Below are 24,578 nucleotides of genomic sequence, written 5' to 3'. Positions count from 1 at the left end.
ATAGCTGCGGGTGACCGCCTGCCTCTTTTAGCAGACACCCGTGGCTCATGTCCGCAATCGGCAGTAATGCCGATCGCGGACATTTAACCACTCAGATGCGGTGGTCAATCCTGACCACGGCATCTGAGCGTGCTGAAACCGAAAGTGCGCACTTTCGATTGTTCTCTGGCTCCCCCGTGTGGCGATCGGAGGAGCCAGAGCGTGTATGCAGCAGTCCGTGTCTTTATAAATAAAAAAAGTGTAAAAAAAATATAATAATTCTAAATCACCCCCCTTTTCCCCCCAAAAAAATAAAAAATTAATACACATCATGGGTGTCTCAATGTGCGAAAACATCCATAGTATAAAAATATATTCCCCATACGGCAAACAGCGAAATGGAAAAAAGCATCCAAATGGCCGATTCGCCGTTTTTGGTCGATTCATTTCTACAAAAATTACATAAAACGTGATCAAAAAGTCATACACATCCCAGAATGGTATCAATGAAAAGTTCAGATTGCCCCGCAAAAAATGAGGGTCAAAATATGGCAACAAAAACTTTTTTTTCCCCCCACTTTTTAATTTTTTTTATCACTATCAAAACTATACATATAAAGGTATCGCCGGATTCGTACCGACCTGTAGAATAAAAGTAACTGGTCAGTTTTATCGTACATTGAACACATCAATGTGCACTGGACATCCAAGACCCTGTCACCGGTTCTCCTTACCTAGACCACTTCTGGTAGGTACTAACCACTGAATAACGGGAACACCCTGCAACAATGGGTCTGGGCATCTCCAAAAAGGCCAGTCATCTAGCCACAGCAATTTTATGAATCGAGTGTTTACCTGCTGACAAATACATCACAACCAATGACAGACACCGTTGTCACAAGATAATCAATGTTGTTCACTTCGCCTGACAGATCAGTGATTTTAATGTTTGAACCAGCAATATTATAAATGTCAAATAATTTGAATTATAATTTACATGTCTCTCTCTTCAGCTGTGCCATCTTGTAGGCTGAGTGACTCCACACTAGTAATGAATCCTGACACGGAGAGATCTGTCACATGTTATGTGAACGGCTTCTATCCGGAAAGTGTGGAAATACAATGGCTGAAGTACAGTAAAGCTTCCTCCAACCAATCTGAACTGAATAGCCAGACCTGCACCAGTGAGCCCGTCCAGAACCACGATGGGACCTACAATGTGACCAGTGTCCTGTCTACGAGACCTGTGAGCACAGATATGGACGGAGACGTGTATTCCTGTGTAGTCTCCCACAGGTCGCTGACAGATCGTCTGACATCTAATGTTACTCTCTCTATTAAAAGTAAGTATCTAAGTCATTAGGAATGTTCTTGTAATGCACATTACACCAACCTTTATGGCCACTGAACATTAACCTCCAAAAGCCTCATTCACACGTCAGTGTTTGGTCAGTGATTTTGAGCCAAAACCAGTACCTGTTCTGTGTTTAGAGCCGCACCTGGTTTGGGCTCAAAATCACTTATGGAAATCACTAACCGAACACAGACTATGTGAATGAGGCCTAACAGTCACAATTAAAAAAACTCAAGAATGTTACTTGCATTTTTAACCCCTTAGGCCTCATGCACACGGCCGTTGTTTGGGTCCGCACCCGAGCCGCCGTTTTTGTGGCTCGGATGCGGACCCATTCACTTCAATGGGGCCGCAAAAGATGCGGACAGCACTCCGTGTGTTGTCCGCATCCGTTGCTCTATTCCGTGGCCCCGCAAAAAAAAATATAGCATGTCCTATTCTTGTCCGTTTTGCTGACAAGAATAGGCATTTCTACAATGGGCCGCCCGTTCCGTTCCGCAAATTGCGGAAGGCAAACAGGCGGGTTACTTTTTTTGCTTTGCGGATCCGCGGTTTGCAGACCACAAAAAACGGCATGGCCGTGTGCATGAGGCCTTAGTGACATAATTGATTTTAAAGTCACAGAAAATAATGCACTATAGTAATAGATGCAAACATAACATATGGACTAAGCCCTACCTCTAATGATAAAATCTGAGACACTTAGCCAATACATTTTGATCAAAATACATCTGTGCCCACCTACCCAGCGCCAAGGTGGTCTCAGTTCAGACGGGTAAGTATTCACTTAATAATATTGTAGGCGATAGGCGAGTTTTATTCTAATAGTTTAAAAATGTGGGAATTTTCAACTTAATGTGTGGATAAAAACATATAGACCGTCCTAGGTGGCGTAATTACCAGGTGTGAGTATATTGTCAGCCACTCAGACCCAAACCTAGGACTGTGTATATTACAAAGGGAGCAGAGAGGTGACTGGAAGTGAGGGGGTGGAATTGTTGCAGTGAGCGCTCCTCCACCTATATTCCCCCAACATACAGCAAGTCACCCAGAAGCAATCTATATTGGTCTGCAAACCTTTTGCGCTCACTGCAACAGGTAGGTGGGCACAGATGTATTTTGATCAAAATGTATTGGCTAAGAGTCTCAGATTTTATCATTAGCGTGAGGGCTTAGTCCATATGTTATGTTTGCATCTAGGGGTGCACCGAAAATATAGTCCGAAAATGGGCCTAATGCATTTCGGCCAATATTGGTACATATCGGCAGAAAATATGGTTGGTTATATACGTTCGGGCGGCCGGCGGCGCCCCTCATGCTGTGCCTCCTAAACGCTTGCCGCTCTAAAGAATCTCCGGCTCAGTGCTGCGCCGCCTGCTGTGTCTGCTCTGTGCTACTGCTGTTGTTAGTGTAGCGTGGCCGAGCTCTGTTCGTTCCGCGGTACAGGAGCTTTTGTTTCCTGTACCCGGCCAGACTGACAGGAAGTGCTCACTTAGTGTGCACTTCCTTTCAGTCCGGCCGGGTACAAGAAACAAATGCTCCTGTACCGCGGACCGAACAGAGCTCGGCCACGCTACACAGGCTACACTAGAGGTGACAAGGGAGGGGGAGGGGGGGTGTAAACTGAGAGTGACAAGGGGGTGTGTAAAATGAGAGTGACAAGGGGGGGGGGTGTAAAATGAGAGTGACAAGGGAGGGGGGTTAGAATGAGAGTGACAAGGGAGGGGGGGGGGTTAGAATGAGAGTGACAAGGGAGGGGGGGGAGTAGAATGAGAGTGACAAGGGAGGGGGGGGAGTAGAATGAGAGTGACAAGGGAGGGGGGGAGTAGAGTAGAATGAGAGTGACAAGGGAGGGGGGGGGAGTAGAATGAGAGTGACAAGGGAGGGGGGGGAGTAGAATGAGAGTGACAAGGGAGGGGGTAGAATGAGAGTGACAAGGAAGGGGGTAGAATGAGAGTGACAAGGGAGGGGGGGGTAGAATAAGAGTGACAAGGGAGGGGGGGAAATGAGAGTGACAAGGGAGGGAGGGGGGGAAGAGAGTGACAAGGGAGGGAGGGGGGGGAAGAGAGTGACAAGGGAGGGAGGGGGGGGAAGAGAGTGACAAGGGAGGGAGGGGGGGGAAGAGAGTGACAAGGGAGGGAGGGGGGGGAAGAGAGTGACAAGGGAGGGAGGGGGGGGGAAGAGTTTGACGAGGGAGGGGGGGGAAGAGAGTGACAAGGGAGGGAGGAGGGGAGAGTGACAAGGGAGGGAGGGGGGGAGAGTGACAAGGGAGGGAGGGGGGGAGAGTGACAAGGGAGGGAGGGGGGGAGAGTGACAAGGGAGGGAGGGGGGGAGAGTGACAAGGGAGGGAGGGGGGGAGAGTGACAAGGGAGGGAGGGGGGGAGAGTGACAAGGGAGGGAGGGGGGGGAGAGTGACAAGGGAGGGAGGGGGGGAGTGACAAGGGAGGGAGGGGGGGAGAGTGAAATTTTTAAAAAATAACCACTTTGGGTGGCATTGTGTGTATAATATCTATGTATCTGTTTAACTTTATATTTTAATTCACTTTCCTTTTTTTTACTTAAAAAAAGTATTTTAAAAGTATTTGGGCAAAAAGGCAGTTTCGGTTTCGGTTTTCGGTCAAGGGCATCCTGAATTTTCGGTTTCGGACCAGAATTTTCATTTCGGTGCACCCCTATTTGCATCTATTGCTATAGTGCATTATTTTCGGTGACATTATAAATGTAGCCATGCACATTCGCATATTTACTATCATATGGTGCAGGATGTTCTGTATCTTTTTTTTCCCCATGATTTACATAATTATTTTTACCCTTAAAGGGCAACTGTCAGCAGATTTGTCCCTATGACACTGGCTGACCTGTTACATGTGCACCTGGCAGCTGAAGGCATCTCTGTTGGTTCCGTGTTCATATGTGCCTACATTGCTGAGAAAAATTATGTTTTAATATATGCAAATGAGCATCTAAGAACAATAGGGGCGTTACCGTTACACCTAGAGGTTCTGCTCTCTCTGCAGCTGTCACGCCCTCTGCACTTTTTGATTGACAGAGCCGTGGTCCTGTCAAAGTGCAGAGGGCGCGGCAGCTGCAGAGAGAGCAGAACCTCTAGGTGTAACGACAAAAGCGCTCAGTATCAACAGTGTGCAGCCAGCAGAGCTCCTCAGTCCTCACAATCCAGCAGGCAGCATTCGCGTCGCACTCGCAGGAGTCACTCGCAAGTCAGTCGCAACCAAACCCGGTCAGCACACAGCTGCTCACTCTTCTTCCTGACCTGGAGCCGCTCCCCCTCCTCACTTTGCCTGCCCTGCACAGTGCACGCATGGCTCGCCTCTCAGTCTCCGCTCCGTCCTATATGTGATTTTAGTTAGCAACTTAGCTGCAGGCCGCGCCGCCCGCAGGTACGGCCTTACTGTGGCTCTCCTGGCTTGAGGGGGCCCCGTGGGCCCCCCTGACTTAGGGCCCCAGTCGCAATTGCGACAGCTACGACCCCTATAGCTACGCCAGAGTACAGTGCATTTTAACCCTTTAGTGATCACCAATACGCCTTTTTATGGTGGTCACTAGGGGGCCTTAGGCTGGGCCTCCGCCTTTTTTACAGCAGAGAGTGAGGACACGGCTGTAACATGTTACTGCTCTAAAGGCCCGGACCGGCAGGAGTGCCCGATCTGGGCTGTTTAACCCCTTACATGCCATTGGCAATGGCGCCACCGGCATGTAAGCAGTTACAAAGGGAGCAGACTACCTCTGTCTCCCATCAGCACCCTGTAAATTAGATTATGGGGTACCAATGCCAGTGCAGGCAGGCTGCGCCTCTCTGGCACAGCCTACTGGTGAATGTCAGGAGAGGACTGACATTAAAATACATTGCGCTATAGGAATAGTGCAATATATTTTAGAAGCAATCAAAAGATCGCCTATTATAGTCCCCTTGTGGGACTATTAAATGGTTAGAAAAAGGTTAAAAAAATTAGGAAGAGATGCTTTGAAAAAAAAATTTAGGCCTCTTTCACACGGGCAAGATTTATAACCATTTAATAGTCCCACATTATTGTACTATGCATTCTGTATTAAGAATGCTATTATTTTCCCTTATAACCATGTTATAAGGGAAAATAATAAAATCTACAGAAGACCTAACCCAAACCCCAACTTCTGTGAAGAAGTCCGGGTTCGGGTCTGGGTACCAAACATGCCGATTTTTCTCACGCGCGTGCAAAACGCATTAAAAAGTTTTGCACTCGCGGGGAAAAATCACGCATTTTCCCGCAACGCACTCGCATCTGTTCCCGAATGTCACCCGCAACGCCAGTGTAAACCCAGCCTTAGGGTTTAAATCACTTGCAAGTCAATTTATGCTGCAGACATTCAGCAAGGATTTCACCCTTTGCAATACAGGGGGTTAAATCCATAGCTAAGGTGCAACAACATCCGCAACAAATCTGCAGCGTCCTTTCCAATGCAGAAACCCACAGGGGCACATTTACTAAGCTCGTCTCTTTTTTGGAGCAAAAAAACTAAAACAAAACAGGCGTATTGGCAAAGTCTGTCTTCAGTTTATGCCTCATTTATTATTCTTTCATAAATCTGGTTTGTCTTTTTTTAGTTTAAGTCTGACATCTAGCAGTCGTTTTCTTGTAAGATAGATTCAAATTCACAAAACTGGTCTAAATAGTATGCGCATGAAAAAGTGGCGCAAGTGAGCTGAACTTTGGCGCACATCTCAATGAACGTAGGCAAACTCACCACTCAAAACAAAGACAGAAGAGTATGCAGGCCCTGGGGTGAAGTAGACAAGACTGTTTTTACAACAAAATCTGGCGCAAAATAAGGAGCACCTATATAAACAGGACAGAAATGAGACGCAAAAGTTAGAAAACTTCTGAATTTGTCTTAATACTCAAATTGGTGCAACAGGTGCAAATGCCTCCAAAACAGGCGCAACAACAGTTGCCACTCACAAGGGGGGTGCCATAACGGAGTCACCCCTCCATCCAGTGGCGTAGCTACAGGGGTCGCAGCGGTCGCAATTGCCCACCGCCTCCTATCCAAAATGTGATCTAATAGTGCCGGGGCCCGGGGGCAGTGCGCACGGCGCAGCGCAGTAGGCAGCTCACGTGATTGTGTCAGAGGGGGCGGCCGCGGAAGCAGACATTGAGTGAGGTGAGGTCTGAGTGACTGAGTGAGGAGGAGCCGCCCGGAGGCGTGGTTTCCGCGCATCTCCGGCTCCCTCCCAGTCAGACACTCAGAAGCAGCAGGCAGGCGGCAGTGACTGTGCGGACGTGCGGTGGCTGGCGGCGCGAGGTGAGTTTTGAATAGCCTCTGGCCGGCCGCCGGGCCCTCTAGCCCCTCTACAGTACTTTATAATACAGATGTGGCACTGTAAAGCCCCCTCTCATCTCCCCTCTTGCTGCAGACTCAGGAATGTGCTTGCCTGTCCTTCCATTCTTTGGACAGAGACCCTAGCAACCAGTTGCTCTCCCACTGTTCGAAGTACTACTTGTTGCAGCATGCCCTGCAAGTTTTACAAGTGAAGCTCTGGTAACTGAACGATACATGACAGCGAGCAGTAAGCTGTTATGCATCTCCCAGTAGCTGGTTAATCACTGACAAATAGCAGAGAGATAAATATATATTTAGGGTATAGAAATTAAAGGGACGCTGTCTGCTAAGAAACACACCATAAACCACCAGCATTACCTTACAGATGTTCTCAGCATGTTTCTAAATTTGGTTTTCTCTTTGCTCTCAGAAAAAACAGCTTGATTCCCATGCAGGCCACATGCAAATGAAGTTTTTGAAGTCAAGGGTGCTGTGGCTTTCTCGCTTAAAGTCCAGCTCACCGCCCCCCCTTCATGCCCCTTCACATTTGATGGAATCCATTCTAATTTCATGTACAAACCCAGCTTGAAATTTCACGCATGCGCTGTATTGTCGGGATTCCGGCGCCTCTGAAATGTTCCCCGCTGCTGTGTACTTGTCTTAAGTGGCTCAATGTGCAGGTGCAGGCTCACCTTTGCACGAGCACACCACAAAACAATGCAGCGCGTATACGTCACTAACAGGACCAGAAGCACGCATAGTTTTGTGGCGCCCTCGTATCAGAGAGCAAAGAGAAAACTAAATTTAGAAACGTAATGAGAACATCTGCCAGGTAATGCTGGTGGTTTATGGTGCGTTTTTTAGCTGACAGCAGGGGCATAGCTATAGGGGGTGCAGAGGTAGCAGTTTCTACCGGGTCCAGGAGCCTGAGGAGACACAAAGACCCTTGTGGTGCATAAGAAGAAACCAGTATTATAGAAAGTGCATGCAGGTCAAGTTACACCTCTGGCTCAAGGGGGTGCCGTTTCAGTTTTTGCCTCGGGCAGCACAAAGGCCTTGTGCTTCCTGCCCCTGGCTACAAAGCACTGAGGGAAGGGGGGGCCGAAGCTGAACTCTTGCACCAGGGCCCATGAGCCATTAGCTACGCCCCTGCCTCCATCCACTGCTGCACCGCGACGCGACTCCGGAGGCGCGCAACATGCTACACGGTAATTTTGGATCCGACAGGGCAGCCATAGAAATGATTGGGGTCGCGGTGCGACTGGCATGTTTGCCATGGTAGTGGTTGGCTATTCTGAGGTCGCAGGATACAAGAGGCGCTGGCAGCCCCATCCATCTCTAAGCCTTCCTCCGGGTCACGTGACCTATGCCAACCTTATGCACTGAGAGCCTGGGAGCAGCGTCTGAAGCTTCACCTGCTGGATGTGGACGGAGTCCGCGGAGAGCGGGTTTACACGCCCCCTTGGGGCGGAGCTTCGAGGGTCAGCTGTCGGAAGAGGAAGTGCTGTTCTCCTCCCCACATGGAGTTAACTCCATGTCCTGGAACAGCAGCAGCGCTCTATGTTGGATTCTCTGCCTGGTGAGGAAACCCGTGTTTCTCGGTCTGTCCCTTCATCCTCTGATTTCTTTTCTCTGCTAAATCTGCTGTTTCTAATCCGGTTACTGAATGGGTTAATAAGGGATTGGGGTAGCACAGGCACTTCCTTTGGATTACCATGCCTTTGCAGGGTCGGATGGGGGGGGGGGTGCCAAACAAAGGGTTCGCCCCGGGTGCCAAATGCTCTAGGTATGCCCCTGACTGATGGAAATAACTGACCAAATAACTGAAGTGTGAAGTCAGCCTAAGGCCTCTTGCACACGACCGTATGCCCTCCGAGATATACTGTCCGTGTAATTTATGATGTTGTGTGCTCCTGTGCGCACAATCAATGCCGCTCCAGGACATATGGCCCGCTCACAGACCGTTTGTCACGGAGGGCATACGGTTGTGTGCAAGGGCCCTAACAGTGTCTACATAGAAACTGTGCCAAGAAAAAATGTGCACTGAAATGACACGGAAATAACCTATAGCTGTATGAACAGCGATGGAAAACATTGGGAGGTGGAAATCCACGCACTGAGGGCTTAATGCTTAAAATTTCTGCCACAGTTGTGCCAAGTGGTTTCTTCTACATAGACCTCTAGGGCAGTTGAGTAGATTACATTGTTTGTTTCACATGTAAAATCCCTTTTAACTGGAAATGGCTCAGGCTACTTTCAAACTAGCGTTTTTTGCGGATCCGTCATGGATCTGCAAAAACGTTTCTGTTACAATAATACAACCGCATGCATCCGTCATAAACGGATCCGGTTGTATTATGTCTTCTATAGCCATGACGGATCCGTCTTGAACTCCATTGAAAGTTAATGGGAGACTAATAAGTTTTATCTATTGTGCCAGATTGTATCAGAGAAAACTGATCCGTCCCCATTGACTTACATTGTGTGGCAGAGCGGATGCGTTTGGCGCCGCTTCGTCAGGCGGACACCAAATGCTGCAGGCAGCTTCCAGAGCGGAATGGTGACTGAATGGAGGCAAACTGATGCATTCTGAGCGGATCCTTTTCCGTTCAGAATGCATTAGGGCAAAACGTATCTGTTTTGGACCGCTTGTGAGAGCCCTGAATGGATCTCACAAACGGAAAGCCAAAACGCCAGTGTAAAAGTAGCCTTACATGTTCATGGATGGCTTCCTCCATAAAGAGGCAAGCATAAGTGTAGCCAAAGGTAGTAGGTCTGCTGTGGAATCTCCTACAAATCTACTCAAAATCTGCTGCTGTAAAAAACAAACCTGAAATGGACTGTTTTTTGCTCAGGCCTTGCTGCTGATATTTCAGTAGGTCTTCCACAGCTTTCAAGCTTTGAATTATAAAGCCACACTGAGATACCTTGACGGTGGTGCAAAAGGGCTCAGTTTCACTTGTATATCTAGTTTTTTTTTAATCACATAATTTTTATTCATTTTCCAAGAGGTAGAAATAAAATAGAAATATCATTGCACATACAAATTACAGTATGAGGTATACATAATCTCCGTTAATTGACATATATTGCCTCAGCAGTAATACACATTATGCATATTATCCAACAACGGTGCAAGATATCAATATGATTTCTTATCAGTGAAGAATTGTAGCTATCATAACTAATTCACTCTTAAAACCCTCTATCAACTGGGCAGACGCAACATCCCCAGGGATCCTTCCCCACCCCTTCAACTGCTGCAGCTGCGAAGATATATAATATAGCCAGGAGTTGGGGATAGAGAGCCCCCCAGAGCATCTTTTCCTCTCTGAAACGTATCTCGTCAGATCCTAGCTGTTTTTTTGCGCCAAATCAGATTCCTAAATAGTCTATCTATTCTAATAAAGATCCGGCGAGGTACCCAACTTATATCTAGTTTTAGTAAAAACTGCTCACTCATTACCCATTAGCCCAGGGGTCAGCAACCTCCGGCACTCCTGCTGTTATGAAAGTACAGTTCCCGGCGTGATCCAATCACTTCAATGGGAGTTCTGAGAAGAGCAGCACAAGCATGCATGGTGGGAGTTGTAGTTTTGCAACAGCTGCAGTGCCGGAGGTTGCCTACCACTGCATTAGCCAGTTATATACTTTGATATTAGGTTTAGCGAAACCTCATACCAGATATTATCCTTCATTGCTTTGATTAACTGTGTATTCCTTTCTTCTATTCTCTCTATTCCCTATAGGTAAAACTAGACCATGGATTGTAGTTGGAATTTTGGGGGCTATTATTATACTACTGGTACTGGCAGGAGTAATATTCTACCATTGTAAAAAAGGTAAGAACTTTACTTACTACTAGGAAAACCTTGTTACATAAGTGTAGTAATAGCAGGACTGGAATGGACTATGGCGCTCAGCAATACATCTTCACTTGACACCTACAAGGGATCTGAAATATTCATAAAGATATATTCAGAGGCTGCAGTCAAGTAGCATTTTTGCAAAAATATAGTTTATCTGCTTTTCCATGTGTTGTTTGATGTAAGGTAACAATTACTGGTACACCATACCTTTATTGTGCAGCTCAGTACAATTACAATGATAAGAAATGTATCCACTCCAACAGAGGTTGCAGTACATTTTTTCAAGAAGAGCAAAAATACTCCTCTTGCCATTTTTGAGGAGTATTTTTTGTGATGGAGGAGTACAAAAGTTAAAGGAATTGAAATCAATAATACGTAGGCCTACATAATGTTAAGGGCTTGTTCACATCTGCGTTGGAGGCCCCGTTCGGGGGCTCTGTCACAGATTCTTGTCTGGTAAGGCTACTTTCACACTAGCGTTAATATTTTCCGGTATTGAGATCCTGAAAAAAACGCTTCCGTTTTGACCCAATTTATTGTCAATGGGGACAAAACGTAACTGAATAGAACGGAAAGCTCCAAAATGCATTCTTTTCCGTTTTCATACTGGAGAGCACGCTGCGGTTTGTTTTCCATCTTGGCTGTCATGACCCACAATGCAAGTCAATGGGGACGGATCCGGACACAATAGAAAACTGATCCATCCTCCACTGACTTTCAATGGTGTTCATGACGGATCCGTCTTGGCTATGTTAAAGCTAATACAACCGGATCCGTTCATAACGGATTCAGGCGGTTGTATTATCAGTAACGGATGCGTTTTTGCTGAACCCTGTCAGATCCAGTAAAAACGCTAGTGTGAAAGTAGTCTAAAAAAGGCAAGATCCCGAATGTAAACTGAATGGATCTAATTATAGTCAATGGAGTCTTCTCATCTCGGCTTGTGTCAGTTATGTGCCCGATCCAGCACTTCCGTTATTTTTGTTGTTTTGCTCAACTAATCGAGCAGAACAACAGAAGTAAGTAGCGATGGTGTGAACATGCCCTAAGAGGTGGGTGTTTATGCAGAGGAACTATTACTAGCCTAGATAACATATTTCCCCTCCCTCCAGCGCCCTCCAACATACAGTCCCATGCAGTGTCGGACTGGGATGCCTAGAGCCCACCAGTAAAATTCATTCTGGGGGTCCACTGTACAGCAAACTGCAAATATTACCTGCCGACATAGAGGCAGACAGCAACAAGATGCTAGAAGATGATTGATTATGGGGATCTCTGCAACAACTTCCAAAAGTGGGTCCCAGGGAACAGAGGATACTGGCTGGCCTGCCTCTATTCCTAGAAGCCATCTTAACCTTCCGATGGGTCTATAATAATAAACTGTATAGTCCTACCCAGTTTTTTACATTGATAAAGGTTATTTTTAGATGCTGTGCTGGTGGACTGGGGGCACAGCTTTCTCAGGGGCCCACCAGGCGATTCCCCTGTGGGCCAGTCTGAGCCTGGTCCCATGTAAATAACATGTCTCCCCTCCCTCCAACATATAGTCCTATGTAAATAACATGTCTCATTTCCCTCCATCCCCCTCCAACATACAGTCCCATGTCAATAACATCACTCCCCTCCCAGTACAATACCATGTAAATACCAGCATTCCTTTCCCTCCAGGATAGCGTTAATAAGCAATGGGGAGGGTTCTGTAGTTAATGTAGAGCAGGCAATTATAGCCAAGTGATAAAGTACAGTCCAATATACTGCTTAGAAACCCCAGGTAGGCACCATGATGAACATTTATTAAAGGGGTTATCCAAGATTAGCAAATGCCCCCCCATGTGCCAGACCCCTCACAGTAAATATACTTACCTGGCTCCCCGCGCCGCTCCTGATCCCCGTACTGCCGCTGCTGCTTCTCCCCGTGCACGGATGAAAACTTCTGGTGTCAGGGGTGGGGGGAGCAGCCAATGGCAGACGGGGGTGAGCCTCCCTAGCATCTCGGGTGACTCTAGAGGGCTCATCCCCGCCTGCCATTGGCTGCTCATTACTTCCCGACACTGGATGTTTTCATCCGTGCACGGGGAGAAGCGGCGGTGCGGTGACCAGGAGCGGCGAGGGGAGCAGGGTAAGTATATTCACTGTGAGGGGCCCAGCATATGAGGTGGCATTTGCTAATCTTGGATAACCGCTTTAATGCCCACCAGGAGGCCACTTAACCTGCCAGGCCACCATTCCGCTAGTAGTACTGAAGATTGCGGCGCCGCTCCCGGCACAGCTTCAGAGAATTGCACCGTACGTTCCGGCAGCCAGCCCAAACTGAGCAATCAGCAGCTTCATTCTAAATAACAAAGCTCCTTGCTATACAGAGCTTTGTTATTGGATATTTCAGGCACCGGCGGTATGGTTGTGCTGCCCGTGCCATTGCGCACTGCATTCATGAATGGCAGAGAACAGTCTAACACGTATTAATAGGCCTAAGACTTATTGGTTAGAGAGTAAAATGCCCTGTCCATGCACCTATGACGCTTGTATAGGCGTTATTGTGATCTCTGCACTCCAACATGTTTTGCAGTCCATTATGCCTGTTAGTGTAAAACTGAAATCAGCCTATTAGACTCTGCTTCTGGCAGGTCCTAATAGGCCTTGTACATGGCAGACCTGGAGGCCAATGTTAAGGCCCTTGTGACTGCAACACAAGGGAAGCGGTGGCAATGGGGTGACGAGCAGCTGTAATTACCCTGCACAACTGCTACAAGCTAGATGACATGCAGGTAAACAATGAAGAGGAGGCAGCAACCCCTTGAAACAGCTAATAGGCGGCGGTGCCAGGAGTCGGACCCCTACTAATCTGACATTGTTTTTCTGACACTGCACAACCTCTTTAATGGCCTAGATTAGCGTCATCATTCACATCCCTCCATATACTTAGTGGGGACAATCCAAATCTAATTTCCTTAAAGATGTTGTCTAACCTCAGACATGTACCAAAAATTATATTATACCGCCACTTACAATACAGATGTGGTGGTATCTATTTACACCCAAAATATACGGATAAATTTTGTAAACTGGATTCTTTAAAACATAACCTTTACTTGGTCATTTAAAATATGTTTCACACTGGGTGAAAGACAAAAATAACAAAAAACAGCCTCCACTATATCACATAATACCAGTGAATACGTGAAAAAAATGGGTGGATCTCACCTCATCCGAGCAGGATCCACGATCGCAGAGGGTGGTCCTGGCAGTTGGTGGTGCCTATGACCGGTGTAACCAGGGTGCTGAATTCGTGATGGCAGTTTTTAGCCTCCTACTTAGCCCTATTCTGGCTTTCCTGCCTACCTAGGGGTAGGGGGCTGTTCTTATCACCTGCCTACCACACATGGAGCACCCGCCCCGACAGGGGCGACCCCACACCGAACCTTACCCTCGGTATGGGTCTAGTGTTCTATATAGCCCTATTACAATGCCCTACATGCCATGTTTCCGTCTTTCATTACAGACATCATCAGGGGACTTCACATGTATTCAAGGGTGATCAGAGATCAGGGTGGTTTTAGCCTCCAATCAACTACAAATAAAATTACAGACATACACTCAGTATGGGTCACATATACTATTGAGCAATGCATATACAATCAATTCTAAGTCAACTCAATGCACTTACTCAGAGATCAGGGTGGTTTTCGCCTCCAATCAGTAGGATAGTGGGTGACTCTTATCCTCTCTGGAACATGGGAAGTGTCCCATGTCAGTACATGTCTCCCCCAAACTAACAATGATCTGGGTGAGCAATGGGTGGTTGTTACTTGCCTCCTCTTATCCCTCTCCTCCCGGTCAGTGTCCTCCCCCCTTGATCAGTTGTCTCACCTGTCCGAGTCTGTTAGAAAGCATGTTGCTCCACGTGGAACGCACGCCGCTCGCGTGCGTTCCACCGGACCGGAAGTTCAAGTCACATGGTACGGGCTGGCCGGAAGTGAGGTAAGGACCTGCACCTGAGCGTTGCTCGTTGCATAGCAACCTCTAAGCTCAGAGCGCCTGGCCCAAATGCAAAGCAATTGATAACTTGCCTTCTTTTTACATATGCTCAATCGCATTACGGATTTCAAATTAGCAGGACCGCCCAACACACGCCGGATTACTCTGAATATCTGACGTCAGTTAGGTCAAGAACATTAGGGTATTTTTACTTAATGTGAATTTACTCGAACCGGAGCTCTAGCAAATTAAATACAATTAGCCCCATTGGTTCTTCTAGCAGGGTTCATCATCGGGTCCCGCGCGCTCGTTTTTAAGGGCACGCAGGACATATCACTAGGGGACATATCACTAGGGGACATATCACTCGGTTATTTTCGGAAATCCCATTGAAATCAATGGGAAGCACAGCAAGTAAGCACGAGCACCGTTCTATTCACTTCTACAGGGCTGACGGAAATAGCCGAGCCAGCGTTAGTCTATTTTCAGCACTCCCAAAGGAATGAATGAAGGATGGCCGCGCATGCGCAGTGCGTTCTTCACTTTGTGGGCTCCGTTCTGAAGACAGGTGCGGGTCCCACCTCTGAGACCTGAACCTATCAGACATTGGAGGCATATCCTAGCAATATGCCCACAATGTCTGAGGTGAGACAAGCCCTTTACCTCAAGCAGATGTTATGGCCACATTTTCTTAGGAAGCCAAGTAACCTCATTATGTCGTTGGAGATAATCCAGGCAAAAATGTGGAGAACATATACATTCAATACAGATATTCTTTGTCGGATTTGACCCAAGTGCTATAGTGATAGCCACTGAGACATCATGTCAATCTGTATAGTGGCATTGCTCTGTCTTGCATTACTGTTTATGATATGCCACTACAGTGTTTTATTGACTGTCCATAGTACCGCTGTCCTCTTATGTGGCAGATAGGCTTATGGAACCCGATCTCAGGCACCAGAGCAAGGTGTGACAAAAACCTCTGCAACCCCTGATATCTTCCCTATTGATTCTCTCATCATCTCTCTAAGAATATATTCACACTGCATCTTATAGTGTCTGTTAGAGGTGTTAGAGGTGTACCATATGTTGGCTGGATTTCTCGTCATATACTTCCAATAGATGCCTCGGAGCGCATGCCACTGTACATGCATACAGTAACAAGCGTCACCGATCGGATGTTAAAAAATAAAATATAAACATGCTGTGCCCATTGTGTTTATTTTATTTTATAGGATGCCTTTGTATGTAACGGTAAGTCGACTATTCCATACAGATGTCAATGTCCACAGATGCCATAGATTAATCTATAAGATGAATAGGACCCTATGGATATGTTTGGCATATATGCCAATATGCAAAGAGGTATCTCCCAAGAAAAAGGACCATCTAGCCAGCTATAGGGAAGTGTCTCTCTATTATTCAAAATCCGACTTTCCAGCAAGCCTTGGGATTTGAGGGAATATAGTCAGACCAGATAGTCATCCATAGACAGCTGTTTCAGGATATTTGCCCCTTCCTACCATGGAGTACTTCCAGTAAGTCTCCAATAGGACTAGTCTCTTTAAGGAGATTTAACACCCTGTATAAGCTGCTTCCAAGGCATCGCACCGAGCCAGCAAGAATCCTACTCCGTACTGATGAGGGACAAACATCCTGAAACAGCCGTCTATGGACAGATATCGGGTCTGGCTATATTTCCAAGACTTGTTGGAAAGCTGGATTTTGACCCATAGGGAGCGACTTCCAATAGGTGGCCTGACGACATGGCTCACTTTCCTGGGAGACACCGCTTTGTATAGTCGTTTCCCGTAAAGCATTGCAAATACATCTCCATACAGGACTGGTCTCTTTGAGATTCAGCACATGGTCTCTTTAAGGAGATTCAGCATATGGTCTCTTTAAGGAGATTCAGCATATGGTCTCTTTAAGGTGATTCAGCACATGGTCTCTTTAAGGAGATTCAGCACATGGTCTCTTTAAGGAGATTCAGCACATGGTCTCTTTAAGGAGATTCAGCACATGGTCTCTTTAAGGAGATTCAGCACATGGTCTCTTTAAGGAGATTCAGCACATGGTCTCTTTAAGGAGATTCAGCACCCTGCCTAAGCTGCACATATGCCAAGAGATTCCACTGCAAAAGTAATGTTAATAGACCATAAGCATTAATGCATTTTGTTGCCGTTTATGAATGATATGTTTAAGCAACCATAATAAATGTATCATTTCTGATCTTTACAGTGAAACCAAATGTAACAGAGATTTATACAACAAACCTGATTCATGAGAAGACGTGTTCTCTGAGATGTTTTATAACAGGCTTCAGACCAGGCAATCTTACTATTAGGTTATACACAGAGAAAGACAAAGAAAACCAGATTAAAGTAGATTCCTGGAGCTCCATAGAACCCAGAAAGAAGTCACCAGAGAACAATACTGAGCAGGGTACACTTTTGCAGAACAAACATGAACCCACACACCCGGCCCTGGAACCTCTTATAAAACGATGTAAACTCTTCCTTTTGGACTGTGACTGTTTCATAGCTATAACTCCCATATTCCACATACATGATGGGGCACTGCTCACTCTGGAGGTTCGCCATGCTGCACTGATGTTACCCATTTACAGACATCTACAACTAGAGGTGAAATGTAAGTATGAATATTTTATTCTATAAAACCCCAGCTGATAATACATAGGTGATTTATTATTGGAATTAGGCAGTGTTGGGTTTGTAATCTGTGCTTCTGCAGCTATGATAATACTACAACTCCCAGCATGCTCTGACAACTCATCTGCATAAAATCAGAGATCATGTGACTGAACTACTAGACATCATCTCAGGTCTCAGTACAACGTGTCTGGGATACATGGATTACCTACATTAAATGCTCTGCTATGGATCGTTCCTCTTTGTAAACAGGGTCTCCGACAATAAATGCTACAAGAGATTTAACAATTAGCCCCTTCACATATCTATCCTCCAAAGGATTTAGCCATTAAAGTGGATCTCTCATCTTAATATGCTGCTCCATATTACAGTTACAGGTCCACACTACTAGTAGCCGAAACTACACAAAAATGTTTTACTGTTTGGCTACTAGGAACCTTCATGCAGGTGGATCCATGTAGAGAGAACCTTCCCCTTCCCCCAGACCTGCCATGTTAGGGCTCTATTACATCCTACCTCTGGTGGCAGTAAAAAAACAATACACTGCAATACAGACATACTGCAGTGTATTGTACAGACGGTCAACCTTGAAGGACACACAAAGAAACATAACAAAATGTTTAAAAAAGAAGACAAAAAATAAATACCCTGCTCCCCATTTATTGTGTAAAAAAACACAATAAAAATAATTGTTAGCATGGCATCCAAAAATGTCTGAGCTGTTGAAATTATCCCCCTGTGAAAATGAAATCAGTACCAATAAAAGTGACACCTTAACCCACAAAAAAAAAAAAAGCTTTCACGCAGCTCTGTTGATGGAAAAATAACAGTAGGTGGCAAACAAAAGACTATTTAGGTAGTAAAAACAGTGTTTAAAAAAATGCTATTACCATAATTGTACTAATTGGCAGCCAGAGGCTTCATTCACATTTTCTATTCACATGTCTATGTTTCATCTGTGAAAATGACCACGTTTAGTCCATGTGTCTGCTTTTTGCCCTCTGGTTTTTTTTCTATTCCACCCAGAGATCGTTTTTTCAGTTTTGCAATGCAATATGGGGTCGCGGGGCGCGGGTAGGAAAAAACAATGCTGGACATCTTCTCACATTGTACAATGGAAAGTTTGACAACTTTCTAATATTCTTTGTGTTTCAATAAATCTGTCTTCAAGATCTCTACTTGCAGATTGTGAATAGAAACATTCTTGTAGCCAGGGGCGTCAATAGGTCAAAACATTCTGGGCTTGAGCCCCAGATGTTTTGTCCAGTGCCCCGAATGTTATGCTCGCTTGGTAGCATTTTTTTAAAAATTTGGCTATTCCCAACCCCCCTTGTATTTGTTCCACTACTTGCGGGCTGCGCGGGCATGAGTTCAGTCAATTCGGTGCGCAATCCCATTCTGCGGCGCGTGATCCCGCGAGACCCGCCACTGTAGGTCACGGGTCTCGCGGGATTACGTGCCGCAGGACGGGATTGCGCACCAAAGTGACTGAACTCATGCCCGCGCAGCCCGCAAGTAGTGAATCAGCGGAACAAGTACAAGGGGGGTGGGGGTTGATCTGTGGGGTTGCCCAGACGGCTAGGCCCTTCACAGTAGTTATTAACCCCTTTCAACAGTCCCCCATTCACTGAAGGGAGGACTGAGGAAAGGGGCTAATAACTACTGTGAAGGGGGGACTGCTGAAAGGGGTTAATAACTACTGTGAAGGGCCCCCCCGACCCGCCGGTGGCGATGGGGGCGTGGCTTCAAGGGGTGGGGACGTGGTACAGTGGGCTTGTGCCCCGGATGTTTTCAGACCCTAGCAACGCCCCTGCTTGGAGCCATCCAGAGGCAGACAAACTGTTCTTTTCATGCGGGTGCAGGGCTTGTTATAGGTCTCTGGATACAAACAATGAATATGTCATACACTGACAGCAAGCCCAGATCTTGATAACAGTGGAAAATTGAAAGATAGTAATAGAAAGTTGCAGAACTTTTCCTTATACAATTGTTTCATTAAAGGGTTTTTCCAAGATTTACAAAAAATAGGACAGAGCAGGGAGCTGCATAAAATGAAGAATTAAACCCTATTCACCCCTTAAATATCTCACCAATCCAGCACCTTTCTTCCTCCGATTTCCTCTGGTCCTGCAGAGATTACGTCATGTCCATCATGTGACCACTGCCACCAATCACAGGCCTCAGTGGTAACAGAAGGATAAAGGGAATGGAACAGCTGAGGTCACTGACTGGCAGCAGCATTTACATGGATGTGGCGTCATTGCTGCAGGAACAGGAGCAACTGGGAGTGAGACAGGGGTTGGAGTGATGGGACACTTAAAAGGTAAGTAATTTCATACCCTGCTCTGTGCTAAATGTTTTTTAAATCTTGAAAAACATCTTTAGGTCTAAGTTTATTCATATAAAATAAGACATTAAAGGGGTAGATCACCTTTTAGAGGTATTAAGGCCACCACCCCCTCTCCTGGGCAGATCTGTAAAGGGAAAAATACTTACACGCTAAACCGATGGGTCTCGGCTCCTTTGCTCTCATCATCTAACTTGATGCCACTGCAGCCAATGACTGGCCACAGCGCTGACCTGTCCCCCCCTTGTGTCACATGACCAACTGATGTGATGCTAGGGGGGGGAAGGTCATCATCAAAGCAGATGCTGACAGCGGGGGACCTGAGTAAAGGAGTCAGGACCCAGTGGAGAGGAGCAGGTAAGTAGCGGGGAGCAGTGGTTAGCCATATGAGATGGAGTTTGATGCATTTCATCTTGTCTACATTAGAGCAACCTATTTTCAAAATGACTTTAATAGGGATACAGTATTTACATGTTTTAATTTTTGTGTATTACTATGTAGGTAAACCCAAAATGGATGACATTGAGGCCAACCAAGCATTCTACAAATCTGGGGACCTGTTGCAGCTAAAATCTAAAATTCACTCTTTTTATCCAGAAAGTATAAAAGTGATATGGTCCAAAGACAGGGAAGAAATTACATCGCAGGTTACTGCAGCTGAAAAAGACGACAAAGGGCTGTTTTCTGTCGTAAGTTCTATGCAATGCACTGTTACAGAGGAAGACTTTGGGAAACCATTCAGGTGTAAGGTGATGCACAAGACGACCTCCAAGTTTGTTACATGGAGACTAGAGAAACGAGGTAAGTAACTGAGGAAATAAATACTATGACACGGTCAGAACATTGTTGGGTTACATTTAAAATCCTACTAAGGCTGCATTCACATAGCGCTTTAGCCCTCCGAACAGCTTTCTTTCAGAGGCGTATTTCTCAATACTTCAAAAAGGTATTCAGACGTATAGCACAACAGGTACAGTGACTTTAATGGGTTAAATGGAGTTCAAAGGATTCAACTTTGAACTCCATTTGACCTGTTCTGCCAGACAGAATAGTAGTAATAATGGTAAACTGCTCTATTCTGTCTGGCGAAAATGCTGGAAAGGAAAGAAAAACAGGTCAAACTGAGTCCACAGATGAATCTTCAAATTCTGTTTAATCCATTAAAGTCAATATACCCACTGATTGATAGCCCCGTGGGGGGCGAAAAATCTAAGTGAAATTAGTTACCTTAGTATGATTTTAAAGAACACAACCAGGATGAACGCTGAGCAAAGTGTTTGTGTGGATATAGAACCTAGAAAGCATTAGTTATCCTAGACCGATCCTTAATTACATCCTGTATTATACTCCAGAGCTGCACTCACTATTCTGCTGGTGCAGTCACTGTGTACATACATTATTTATCCTAGACCGATCCTTAATTACATCCTGTATTATACTCCAGAGCTGCACTCACTATTCTGCTGGTGCAGTCACTGTGTACATACATTACTTATCCTGTACTGATCCTGAGTTTTACATCAAGACACGGAGGCTCATATTGCTTTCTCCTTCTTTACTTTCCACCAATAGCAGCAAAGAAGAAATTTACATAATCATAACAGTAAAGGACCCTCCCCTGATAGATCCTATAATAAGCAGTGTCCTCTTCATCAACTTCCTCTTTCTTTGCTGCTCCACCAAGATAAGTAACCTCTATTTTGCTATAGGCTTTTTACTTGTTTGCTGTGGTTATAGGATTGATTTTCTGAGCTTTGGTTCGCTCAGGATTCCATATTGTATGCGTTTTTGCTTATTGGGATTCTTATCCCCTGTCCTTATTTTATAGTCTTGGGGCCTTTGTATCCTTTTGGTTTCTTCTGGGCCCTCTTTACCTCCTTGGGGGGTCCCCCCCCCCTCCTTTCTACCCATCCTTTATTTCTCCCCTATCGTGGGGTGCCGGTTCCTCCGGCTGTGATTTTGTGACTGGCGCTTTCCCCCATTGTTGCTCCGCTTTGCCTGTGGCCGGGTCCTGCGTCCGGAAGCGTTCCCAGGCCCTGGTATTGTCCCCCTTACCTCTCGCTGCGCTCCACGGCATCGCGTCGCTCCGGCGCACGTCCCGATTTGCTTTCCCGCAGCCGCGAGATCTCGCGAGATCTCGGCGGCCATTTTGTGGATACCCTGTGCGTACTCTCGCGGGATTTCGGCTTAGCTTCGGCACCGGACGGCAGCGCTTCCTTCTCCCTGCGGCTCCTGGGGTGACTAACCCCTCGTCTAGTAGTTTTGGTTGGTTAGTTTTCCCCTTGCCCTAATTAAGTTCCCCTTAGGTTCACAGGGTGCCCTATTGTTATTATTAGTATCACCTTAGAGGTCTAATATGTCTTCTGACCGATCCCCATCCGGGCCTACCCCACCACCATCTGGGGACCCTGGAAGGTCTGATACGAGCATGCAGGCCCTAGAATTACAGCGCTCTGTATCCAGCGCAATCATTGAGGCCATGGGATCCATGTCATCCATGATTTCCCAAACAATTGCCCAGGCCTTATCTGCCCATGCTCCTGGCCCTTCTAGTCTGACGCCTGTGACTCATCCGCAGCCTGCCGCTGGTGAGACTCCTCATGTACAGGAGAGACAGACCGGTGTGATCTCAGCCACCATTGATAGCGCGCATAGATCGCGCAAAAGAGCCTTGCCGCGCCAGGCAGAAAGGGCGCGTACATGGAAAAGTGCTAGAGCACTAATCAGTGATATAGAATCAGAGTTGGATTCTGATGCGGAGGCTAACGCGGAGGCGAGCGGCCACTCTGGGGAGGAGATGGATTATGACATCCCTGGCACTACTGACCCTGTGCCTTCCACCTCTGGGTCTGCGGCTCCTGCCGCCACCGCCCCTAGTGCGGCTCCTTCCCTGGTGGATCCCTCTGGCAACCCCTTGTTTGACCCTGATGCCCTTCACCACCCCAGGTCATCAGAATGGCTGCCAACGGCCCACGTGAGCACCTATCTGGAGCACTGGGTGCGTCGTCCTCTCAGTAAGGAGGCGCGCAGTAAGCTTAGGTCCGAATGTCCCAGACCCTTAGTACCAAGCAAGGTCTGTGAGACGCCTTCGGTGGATCCGAAGATGACCCAGTTCCTGGCCAAAACCGGCTGGAATCCCCGTAAAGGGTTAGATTCAGCGCTGAGGAGTTGCCAGGACAAGCTCCTAGACATCTTTGGTCCTCTGGCCAAAATTTTTGAAATGGCCGAATCGGCCAGAATTGACGGCTCTCCAATAGACCCGGAGGAGCTTTCCGGGTGGATACAGAGAGCCATCTGTATCGCGGGCAGCTCTAACTCATCCCTGGCCATTGAACGGCGCAAAGCCATACTTTTTAAGATCGACCCGAAACTGGCTAATCTGGCTCTTACCGAGGCAGGAAAGGACGCTAATGGTCTACTTTTCGGGGACTCCTTTATCAAGGACCTCGGTAGATATGTGGGGGCATTTACGGCGCTGGACAAGGCCCAATCCTCCATGCGTAGGGTGTTCCGGGGTCGGGTCTCCACCAGGGCCGGCAGTGGTAGGGGCCGTCTGTCCGGCCGTTCAGCATTCCAAGCCCGCAGTTCGGGCAGAGGCTCCTATTCGCAAGGACGACCTTTCCAGGAGCAGAGAAGCCCTCCTCCTCCATTTTTCCCGGCCAGAGGCGGCCAATGGCGATCAAGGTCGTTTCGAGGAAACCAGAACCCTCGCAAATCCTTTGGTAAGTCTATCCCCAGTGGGGATTTCTTTGGATACTTGTGTCGGGGGCAGACTCCGTCATTTTTTCCCATGTTTGGTCCACGGTTACGTCAGACCCATGGGTACTGACTACGGTGAGGGGGTTTCACATAGAGCTCACAGGACTCCCCAGGGCTCATCCTTCCTCCCCCGCCACTGGGTCTGGCCCAACCACACAGAGAACTCGTAGACATCGAGCTCCGGTCCCTTTTCCAAAGAGGGCAATAGAGAGGGCTCCCCCTACCTCCGGGGGTGTCCTCAGCAGCATATTCTGGTCCAGAAAAAGGGCGGCCAGATGCGTCCTGTGATAAATCTCCGCACCCTGAACTCTGTGGTGCGATATCGCCATTTCAAAATGGAGGGGATCCACCTCCTGCGGGACTTATTAGTTCCAGGGGACTGGATGGTAAAATTGGACCTCAAGGATGCGTACCTGACGGTCCCGATTGCCGCGGCATCCAGAGATCTCCTGCGTTTCCGTTGGGGGGACGAAGTGTGGCGTTTCACGTGCCTCCCGTTCGGCCTGTCGTCAGCGCCTTGGTGCTTTACCAAACTGTTGCGTCCGGTCATGGCCTGGCTGCGGTGTCGGGGTGTGCGTCTAATCGTCTATCTGGACGACATCCTCGTTATGCATCAATGTCAGTCGACACTGCTGCAACACCTTCAGTGGACCTCACAACTCTTGACAGACCTGGGTTTCCTGCTGAACCCCGAGAAGTCGATCCTCACGCCATCTCGTCAGATGGAGTTCCTGGGCTTTACAGTGGACTCGGTTTCGGAGTCCCTCAGCCTCCCGATGGCGAAATTGCGGGCGATCCGCAAGGAGTTGAGACACGCTCTCGCGGCTACCTCCCTGTCGCTGCGCCATCTGGCCCGCATCATTGGCCTGTTGGCATCTTCGATCCAAGCGGTGTTCCCGGCGCCTCTCTACTATCGGGCTCTACAACGACTGAAGATCGCCCATCTTCGGGCCGGTGCCACCTTTGCGGATCTGGTGGTCATGGATCAGGAGGCTCGGGAGGAGCTCCGGTGGTGGATAGAGAACTTGGAGGCGTGGAACGGCAGAGCGATCTTCGGTTTCCAACCGGATTTCGTGGTGGAATCGGACGCGAGTCTCAAGGGCTGGGGTGCCCACTGCCAAGGCATTTCCACGGGTGGTCGATGGTCAGAGGAAGAGAGCCGTCTTCACATCAACGCGTTGGAACTTCTGGCGGGCTCGTTCGCAATCCGGAGTTTCTCCAATGGCATGGCCCATGCGTGTATCCGTTTGCGCATGGACAATGTGTCGGCGGTCCGCTATGTCAATCACCTGGGCGGCACTCAG

The 24,578-nt window shown here is 47.3% G+C and overlaps 1 protein-coding gene across 2 annotated transcripts in view; it reads left to right on the top strand.

Annotated features, from left to right (window-relative positions):
* The window catches only part of LOC122920270, a 42,407-nt gene that overhangs the window by 11,002 nt on the left and 6,827 nt on the right, over positions 1-24,578 (top strand). For both annotated transcript variants that reach the window (XM_044269650.1, XM_044269649.1), the window contains exons 3-6: positions 993-1,322; positions 10,402-10,494; positions 16,738-17,148; positions 20,017-20,316. In XM_044269650.1, the coding sequence (XP_044125585.1) occupies positions 1,031-1,322; positions 10,402-10,494; positions 16,738-17,148; positions 20,017-20,316 (1,096 nt within the window). In that variant the 5' untranslated portion in view covers positions 993-1,030. The remainder of the gene's footprint in view (positions 1-992; positions 1,323-10,401; positions 10,495-16,737; positions 17,149-20,016; positions 20,317-24,578) is intronic.

Source organism: Bufo gargarizans, chromosome 10 (assembly GCF_014858855.1).
Source record: "Bufo gargarizans isolate SCDJY-AF-19 chromosome 10, ASM1485885v1, whole genome shotgun sequence".
Taxonomy (NCBI): domain Eukaryota; kingdom Metazoa; phylum Chordata; class Amphibia; order Anura; family Bufonidae; genus Bufo; species Bufo gargarizans.
This window is presented reverse-complemented; position numbering and strand designations above follow the sequence as displayed.